The sequence below is a fragment of the Lactuca saligna genome, chromosome 5 (genome assembly GCF_052625555.1).
Source record: "Lactuca saligna cultivar CGN05327 chromosome 5, ASM5262555v1, whole genome shotgun sequence".
In the NCBI taxonomy this organism is placed as follows: Eukaryota; Viridiplantae; Streptophyta; class Magnoliopsida; order Asterales; family Asteraceae; genus Lactuca; species Lactuca saligna.
In genome coordinates this window covers 109,000,501-109,010,262 of record NC_136421.1, presented here as the reverse complement: position 1 = coordinate 109,010,262, position 9,762 = coordinate 109,000,501, and the positions used below count along the sequence as shown (strand labels likewise).

Here is a 9,762-nt window from a genome sequence, read left to right as displayed (position 1 = left end):
GCCGTGCCGGTTTTGCCGTAAAACTTCGACGGGTCATAACTTCTTCGTTATAACTCGGATTTCGGCGTTCTTTATATGTACGGAAACCTTGTGACATATTCCACAACTTGGTTAAGATTATTTATTCTAAATAATCTTTTGTCGAAAAGTCATTTTCGACCTTATTGCCTCTAAATTGACTAGCCCAGATCTACGGGCGTTACATGATTGGATCTAAGTTTTCTCTAACTGAACATGCAAACTTGAACAACAGAGAAGAAACCCTAGGTTCTATGTATTATAATCGAAATTCACATAATAAAGATTAAAATGCATACCTTAATTGTTATATTGTAATAACAATCTAAAAACCTTGCTTTAAAGACCTTCGGTAGCAAGCGCCACAAGTGTTGCGCCTCTAATGGCTCACAAACAAACCTAGCCATCAAGGATTAGTGTGTGTGTGTGTGTGTGTGTGTGTGTATATATATATACACACACACACACACAAAGAGAGAGAGAGAGAGAGAGAGAGAGAAAGGGGGTATAATTTCAGCTCTAAACCTTTAGGAGGAGTGCATTGATGAAATCCAACCCTATGGAGGGTTTATATTGTTGTTAGGAAGATATTAGATTAGGTAGGTGTATCCAATATAACCCTAATCCCTTAACCTCTTTCCTAAGGCATCCATGGCACCCTTAGTGCCCAAGGAAACCCTAGGAGCATCTAGATTTCGTCCCCCCCCCCCCCCTCACATAGGGCTAGAAAATAAGTACCATGGAGAACCAACCAACATGTACCAAACGAACCCATAAAATCGGTAATCAAGTTGGTTGGTAACCAATATGTTTGGCTGGTAATACCATGCCAATCAAGTAGTATTGGTACAGTAACAATATGAAATTTTTAATACCACGGTTGTACCATACAAACCAAATCATATATATATATATATATATATATATATATATATATATATGTATGTATATATATAAATAAAAATAAATAAATATTAGTTCTCATATATCCATGTTTTAATTAGAATAACAAATAAAAAGTCTTGGAATTAATAAATTAACACATTGATTAACAAATTTCTTGATACTTATTTTTTGAAGAGCACGAAATCGATGATACAAAAGCACATGACACTAATACTCAAAAGGAATACTAACTTCTCATTCCTTGTATTTCTTCAATTTGCTTCCTCAAGGAATTTGCTAGGGATGGGCCTCTTTTAATCCTTTTAGTCGCCACCAAAAGTAAAGTAGTAACACAAGCAAGTGAAGCAACGACTAATTGCCCACAAATTTAACTCATATTCACATATAGGTATATATTAGTTAAATGTTTTGGTATTTACCATTATGTACTAACTAAATTTATTGGTAGCCAAATTAGTTGGTACCAAGTATACTTGGTACAGTACTAGTAGTTAAATTCTTATGCCAACTATAGTTGGTACGGTGCATGGTTTGGAGAAAAAAAACTTGGTATCGTACCAATTCCACTCCTACCCCCACTATAGGGAGGTTCCAGAATGCTCAATGCTCAACTATTAAACATTGTCACCTTTAGTCCCTGTAGTTTCAATTAACTCCTTTAATCCTAAAACTAATTTAAAATTTATTTCTTATTAAATATTAATTAAACATTATGATTTCTAAATAATATATTATTTCAATAATACATTAATAAAACATTTATTTTGATTTCTAATTAATTTATTAACCAAGTAATAAATTAATAAATCATTCTTCTCTCTCTAATAGTTATAATATTCAATTGTCAATTTTGAAGGCAACCGAAAAGGACATTGCTACTATCAATTCAAGTACATACCATTTATAGTTGTGAGCTTAGACACCTAATCCAATATTATATATATATATATATATATATATATATATATATATATATATATATATATATATATATATATATATATATATATATATAAAGAGTTTATAAATGTGGGTCCCTTACATTTTAAGACAATGTCTTAAAATTCAAGGAAAAGGAATCTGGACTATCGAATCTACATTGAAAGGTGAGGATTTAACTGCTCGGGATCCATGTGAAATGCTCTCAACCAATAAGAATAGAGCATTTAAATTGTAACATCCCGAAATATCAAGAGTAGAGTTGAAGGGCTAAAAGAGTAAATTGGGAAAGAGTGACTCGGCGAGTCCATGTGCGGACTCGGCGAGTAGAGTCGCGACTTGGTCGCGGGTTAAGTGGCCGACTCGGGGAGTCAGTGTAATAGACTCGGCGAGTAGGCGCTGAGTGGAGAAAACCCTAATTCTCGGGGTTGAGCCTTATATAAAGATCATTATGTTTCCCTCCCAACCTCTTTATCACCCCTTGAGCCCCAGAAAACTCTAAATCACGAAGAAGCACCATTGTTGAATGGATTGGAGCTTGGAGAAGTAATTGTGAAGGAATTTTGGGAGATTGAAGGGTTGGAGCAAGGGGCTTTGTTTGGATTCGAGTCTCATTTCAGTTGGGGCATTCCTTTGAGGTAATATCTCGTTTTTTTGAGCTGCTATTTCTTAGATGCATCATTTTGGGGGTGTTGGAGATCATATCTTTGGATGTATTGGAGTTTAGAGGTTAGATCTGAGGTTGCTACCTCAGATCTGGAAGGGAGAAGGTCTAGAGTGCATGAGAGTCCCTGTTTGTGAATGGTTGATGGAGCCATCTTGTCCCAAATCCTAGCCCAATGTGCAAACGGCTTAGATCTCTTTGGATTCACGTAAAGTTTGCCACTTTACATGATGGATGGGTTGTAGGAGGCTAGATCTATGTTTTGGATCAATTGCATGGCCTGGAGTGTTTCTGAATGGATTCAGACCGGTGGTACTCGGCGAGTCACATGGGTGGACTCGACGAGTTGGATGAAGATGGCCTGGAACTCGGCGAGTTGTATGAACAACTTGGCAAGTAGGTTGAAGATAGCCGTAGACTCGGTGAGTCTGTTCTTGGACTCGACGAGTCTTGTCGAAGAGTCCCAAATATTTCCTGGTTGAGTCGAGAATCGGCGAGTCAAGGGATGACTCGGTGAGTTGTGTGTGAGTGGACTCAGAGTTGTGGGACTCGGCGAGTCTCGGGGTGACTCGGCGAGTTGAGTCGCGGATTAGGGAAGTTCTGAGCAAGGGGACTCGACGAGTCGACGGGTTGAATCAGCGAGCAGGGTCAACCAGGAGGGTTGACTTTGACGGAGGACTTTGACTAAGACCAAGAGTTGACCGTTAACTTTTAGGGCTTGGTCAGCGATGTGGCCTTTGGGCCAAGAGAGGGGTAAAATAGTCCTTTACCCTTAAGAGGGTTCCATGATAGGGTTGATTCTAGTCTCAAGTGTTATATTCATGAGAGTATTTGCCTTACGTGTTAGGCGGTGGCGGGTTCGAGATTCAAGTGTGGGGTTATCTGCTTTCTGTTTGCCAGGTGAGTCTTCTCACTATACTTTACCTTGAGTAGGTAACCAGAGTTATGTGATCAGAGTATTTGTATGCTATATGTACGTGATGTGTTGTACTGCATTATTTCTATGTGATTTATGTTGTGAATGTTTATAGAGTTGGAACCGGAAGGTTCCCAGAGTTAGAACCTGAGGGTTCACAGAGTTTGGGTGCACGAACCCATAGAGTTATAGCCTCGAGTGGCTAATATGTGTTATGTGTGGTATTTTGGGGAACTCACTAAGCTTCGTGCTTACAGTGTTTTGTGTTATGTTTCAGGTTTCTTTCAGGATCACGGGATGGCACCGGCTTGATTGTACACACCAGAGAAAGAGTCATATTTTGGAGGATCCCGGTTTTCTATGCAAGTGAAAATGGAGTTATGTTTTGTAAATCGACTATGAATGAGATTTTAAACAAGTGTTTCTAAGAATAAAATGATTATTTTAAATGAAAATTTTGTCTTGAAATTTACGGTGTTACATAAATGCATGTCTTGAAAATAAGCTGAGTATTACTGGGGAGAAAGCAGACATCATGAGGATTTCCAGGGTGGCCTTTTTTAAATGTGTCCAAACCGTTGATCTACTACACTGATCCAACTGTCGTTGATTCCGATTGACTAGCTTCTAAGAAGGATGGTGGCCTTGGGGTGGGCTCATAATTTAGCATTTCTTACAAAATGGTGGTGGAGATTGAAGGCAATATCGGCAGGAGGGGGGGGGATATGGCGAAAGTGCATTAACAGTATTCACAACTTGTCAAACAAGCCAGTCAATTATATTGCTAATGCCTCACTAGGCAGTACCTGGTGTAATATTGCTAAGGTAATAAAATCTCTCCCTGAATTTGACATCAATCATCAGGAAATCTTCACTTTAATTCCTGGCTCAAATGTTAATATATTGTTTTGGAAAGATCGATGGTGTGGCTCTCTAACATTACAGGAGCGTTTCCCTAGACTATATGCCATGGAGTCGAAAAAACTATGTAGAATAACAGATAGAATTGATCAAACAAGTTTCAAATGGAGGTGGAAATCGGCGAATATGGATGGGGAGGCTCTAGATGATTTCATGGAGTTATGCTCCATCATTCAAGGGGTTAATACAAATCCTACACCAATCGGACTCTGTTTTAACTTAAATCCAGACGGAAACTACATGGTCAATACCCTGAGACAAAAGATAGACTCCTCAGTAAACCCTCACACTGGCACAACAATCAACTGGGTAAAAGCAATTCCTTTGAAAGTTAAATGTTTCGTTTTGAGAACATTAATGGATAGGCTGCCGGTAGCAACAAACTTAATGAACAGGGGCATTATTATGGCAAACACAAATTGCCCCTTATGCAATGGCGAACATGAAACTGGCGATCATCTATTTGTTGAATGTACAATATCAATCGAGGCGAGATCTTGGATTTTTAAATGTGTGACATTCAAGCTACTAACTTTGACACATTTAATGAATTTCTCAATTTCGCAGCTACATGGGGGAACTGCCCAAAAAAAAGTAGAGATTAAAGGTGGTGCTTTATGCGATGCTTTGGTTTACATGGTTAACTAGGAATAATTTCATCTTTAAGGCGGTGAAACCGATTCCAACTATGATTGCAGACGAGGTGATCTCACAAACGTATGCTTGGTTCAAATACAGAACTTCGGAATTGAATTGTACGTGGTTAGAATGGAGTATATCTCCTTTTTGTTAAAATCTTTGTATTTTCTCTTGTAATTGCCCAAAAATAGTCGCTTGCTACTTGTGTTGCCCTTTTATTTATAATACAATATTTGCAGTTTCAAAAAAAAAAAAAAAAAAAAAACTCCCTTTTCCAGTTCTCTCTGAACAAGCCTAATCACCGCCTCCACCATTTAACCTACCGCCACTGCCACCGCCTCCACCATTTAACCTACCGCCACCGCCAGCGCCACCGCCACAATCAAAGACGAAGACTTGGAGCTGAACCCGTAAGCATATTTCCTTTTGATTTCTCAGTTAAGGTTTTAGGTGTTTTAAGAAGATGGTCTGATACAGCCCAGCAATTACCAGTCCAAGCGATAGCCCAACTTCCCCAAGCAGGAATACTCAATCGACCCAAAAGACCCATCAAGAAGCCTATCCGATTTCGGGAGTGAATCAGCTTTGTTTACCAAGTCAAGGCAGTTAGCTAGGATGCTCTTTCTTTATTCTGTTTAGCATCTGTTCCTAATAATTGGGTTCCACTCCCAGGAGTAACCCACGTCTAGAGTAGTTGTTCTTCCTTTTCTTTCCAGTAGTATTTAAGTAAGTTTTAATGATATTCAGAAAATTGCTCCAGTTATTTTTTCAGTTTCTAATTTCTTGGAGGTTGACCACCTCGAATACGGTTCATACCATTGGTGCTTTCATTCCTGATCTCGTCATTATCCCTCCCCGGAAAGATACTACAGCCGATATCCCACCCAAACCAGAAACGAATGAACACCAACCTGATCACACCCAAGACTACTTCACCTAGCCACCGCTACTAACACCCGACTCGATACCCTCTCCACCAACATCGCTAACCTAGTCAATCTCCTAACCACCCAACACCTAAATCAACCCCCCAACCCACCACCACCACCACTACCCAATCATCAACCACGACCACCAAAAATACAACTACATAACTTCAATGGATCCAATCCACTTGATTGGATTTTTCAAGCAGAGACTTACTTCACTTATTACAACATACCACACAACCAACGGATCACCCTCGCCGTCTTTTACTTCACAGGAGAAGCTTTGAGCTGGTACAAGCATCTTCATAGCAACAACCTTTTGGGCACATGGACAGAATTTACAAGAGATATCGAAACCCGCTTCGGACCGTCCACATACGAAAACTATCAAGCTACCCTCTTCAAGTTGCGCTAAACGTCCACTGTTGCTGCTTACCAAGCAGAATTCGAAAAAATCAGCAACCGTGTCGATGGCCTCTCCGCCACTGCCCTCCAAAACTGTTTCATCTCAGGATTGCGTCTTGATATCCAATCCGAAATTGCAATACAACACCCACAAACCCTCCAACAAACATATGGATTAGCCAAACTCATAGAAGACAAATTGAACAACAACCGAAATCGCTACAACTCCCTTTCACGCAACTCACCCTCATCCCACAACCAATACCAAAAACACACCACATCTCCACCACCACCATCATCACCCACAACCATTATGCCACCACCTTCCAAAAACTCTACACCACTCCCATTTACAAGGTTGTCACCAGAGGCAATCCAAAAAAGACGCGCTGAAGGTCTTTGTTTCAAATGCCCAGCCAAGTTCCATCCAGGTCACGTATGTGACCCACCTCAATTTCTTCTTATCGCTGAAAATGAAGAAACTGACGAGACCATAACAGCCATTAGCGACACCACCGAGGTTACCAACCAGGCGGAACAAAATTCTCACCTCGACAACCCTACACCTCCTCACTTCCTGTCACTTTCGGATGCAACTTTCTTCGGTTTACAATCTCCACGAACACTCCGTGTCACCGGGTATATCCATGGTCACCTTGTAACCACCCTTGTGGATTGTGGAAGCACACACAACATCATTCAACCTCGTATTGCTGCCCTTCTCAAAACAGAACCAAGCCCAGTCAACCCATTTCCGGTCATGGTTGGAAATGGCGAAAATCTGGAATGCAATGGGTTCTTTCCCAAAATACCCCTGGAACTCAACAAGACCACATTCACAGTACCACTATTTGTACTTCCTGTAGCAGGAGCAGACATCATTCTAGGCGTTGCGTGGCTCAGTTCCTTGGGACCATTAGTTGCAGATTTCTCCATCCCAAGAATATCCTTCATAGTCAATGGCAAGACATTCACTCTACAAGGAGAACCCCTGTCCACACCGGTATCGCCCAGTTCACTCCAGACCCTGATACGAAAAAAATCCATCGCCTCCCTCCACACCATGATTTTTTGTCACCAACCCCCACATCTCACCACCAGTAACCGACAACCACACACCAACCCCACAATCGAAAACCTACTAACCAAGTTCAAACAACTTTTTGATGCACCCCACGGCTTACCTCCACCAAGGGACCATGACCACCACATACCCTTATTACCAAACACAAAACCCATCAACATCAAACCATACAGATATCCACATTACCAAAAAGAAATCATGACATCACTCATCACCGACATGCTCAAAGAAGGGGTTATACAACCAAGTCAAAGCCCGTACTCATCTCCAGTCCTCCTTGATCGAAAAAAAGATGGAACATGGCGATTTTGCGTTGACTATCGGGGTCTCAATGCCATCACCATTCGATATCATTTTCCAATACCAATAATAGATGAACTTTTGGACGAGCTGCATGGTGCCACCATCTTTTCCAAGATTGATTTAAGAGCCGGTTACCACCAAATTCGCGTTTCACCAAACGACATACACAAAACTGCATTCAGAACAATCGACGGCCATTATGAATTCAGAGTCATGCCTTTCGGCCTCACTAACGCCCCGTCAACGTTCCAAGCAGCCATGAATGACCTTTTCAGATCGGTATTACGGAAGTTCGTGTTGGTTTTCTTCGATGACATCCTTGTCTACAGCCCTTCAATCGACGCTCACTATGAACACCTCCGGTTCGTATTCCATACACTAATAAGCAACCAGTTCTACGCTAAAGCCTCCAAATGCATGTTTGCGGTACACGAAATACCCTTCTTGGGTCATATTATTTCAGCCAAAGGAGTTCAAGCCGAACCAGAAAAGATTACCGTCATACAGGAATGGCCCACTCCCAATTCCTTTACCACATTACGAGCTTTCCTGGGCCTCACAGGCTACTACCGTCGATTTGTGCAATCATACGCCCACATAGCCTCTCCATTAACAGAGCTCTTAAAAAAACCTACCTTCACCTGGACCGACAAAGCCACAAAAGCCTTCACATCTCTGAAACAATCCATGACACACCTCTTAACCCTAGCCCTCCCAAACTTCACTGAAACCTTCGACATCACCACCGACGCATCCGGTGTCGTTATTGGAGCAGTACTCTCCCAACACGATAAACCAATAGCCTTCTTCAGCAAGAAACTTTGTGATCGCATGCAAAACAACTCCGCTTACATTCGTGAGTTATATGCAATCACAGAGTCCATAAAAAAATAGCGCCAATACCTATTAGGACAGAAATTCCGGGTATACTCCGATCACCACAGCCTAAAGCATCTCCTCACTCAAACCATCCAGACACCTGAACAACACAAATGGTTAACCAAGCTCTTGGGATATGATTTCGAAGTGCACTACAAACCGGGCAAAGAAAACAACGTCGCAGATGCATTGAGTCGAATCGAAAGCCCAAAAATCTTAGCCCTCTCGAGTCCTATGGCTACCTGGTTACACGAATTAAGATCCTATTTTACCAACAACCCCGAAGGACAGAAATTGATAACACAACTGGAGCAACAACCATCATCACTTCCAAACCATACAATCCAAAACGACTTGGTGTACATCCAAGGCCGATTATTTATACCTAACATACCACATGTTCGTTTTCTTCTTTTGCAGGAATTCCATACATCAACACTCGGAGGACACGGCGGCGTTAATGCAACAACTCGACGCCTTGCAGCTTCCTTTACGTGGCCAAAGCTCAAAAAAGATGTCGCTGATTTCATCCACAAGTGCCCTACTTGTCAAACAACAAAGTACCCGGCACGCAAGCCCTACGGTCTCCTACAACCATTACCCATACCCGCTCAAACATGGTCCGAAATCACAATGGATTTCATCACACACCTGCCACCATCCAATGGGAAAACAGCAATTTGGGTCATTGTCGACCGGTTATCCAAATTTGCCCACTTCATACCATTATCGAATAACTTCACAGCCACCACTCTTGCAGCTATCTACCTAAAGGATATATACCGCCTTCATGGCCTACCCAAATCCATCACATCAGACAGAGATCCATTGTTTTTGAGTCAATTTTGGACACAACTATTCAAACAGCTTGGTACAAAACTCCAACACTCGAGTGCATACCACCCGCAAACCGACGGTCAAACGGAAGTAGTTAACAGGTGCCTCGAATCCTATCTCCGCGCATTCGTCCATGATGAACCGCGTATATGGCAACGATACTTGTATCGAGCAGAGTTTTGGTACAATACCAGTTTCCATTCGGCAATTCAAATGACACCTTTCAAAGCAATGTATGGAAGAGATGCCACGCAAATCCATGATTATACACCGGGATCAAACCTCATAGCCTCCATTGATTCTTCCCTATTGGAACATCAAC

At 41.5% G+C, this 9,762-nt stretch overlaps 1 protein-coding gene across 1 annotated transcript; it reads left to right on the top strand.

Annotated features, from left to right (window-relative positions):
* Positions 1-4,412: 4,412 nt before the first annotated feature.
* Positions 4,413-8,618, top strand: LOC145045588 (uncharacterized). The gene is made up of 4 exons (XM_078993909.1): positions 4,413-4,853; positions 4,932-5,003; positions 5,751-5,811; positions 6,376-8,618. Exons 1-4 carry the CDS (start codon positions 4,413-4,415, stop codon positions 8,616-8,618), a joined length of 2,817 nt encoding a protein of 938 aa, XP_078850035.1.
* The last annotated feature ends 1,144 nt before the right edge of the window (positions 8,619-9,762 follow it).

Excerpts from the sequence above, each read along its gene's own strand:
- LOC145045588 (XM_078993909.1), top strand. The coding sequence starts at position 4,413 with ATGGAGTCGAAAAAACTATGTAGAATAACAGATAGAATTGATCAAACA. Across the intron at positions 4,854-4,931 it reads AATGTACAATATCAATCGAG|CTACATGGGGGAACTGCCCA; the intron begins GCGAGATCTTGG and ends TCAATTTCGCAG. Across the intron at positions 5,812-6,375 it reads GGTTGACCACCTCGAATACG|AATTCGAAAAAATCAGCAAC; the intron begins GTTCATACCATT and ends CTTACCAAGCAG.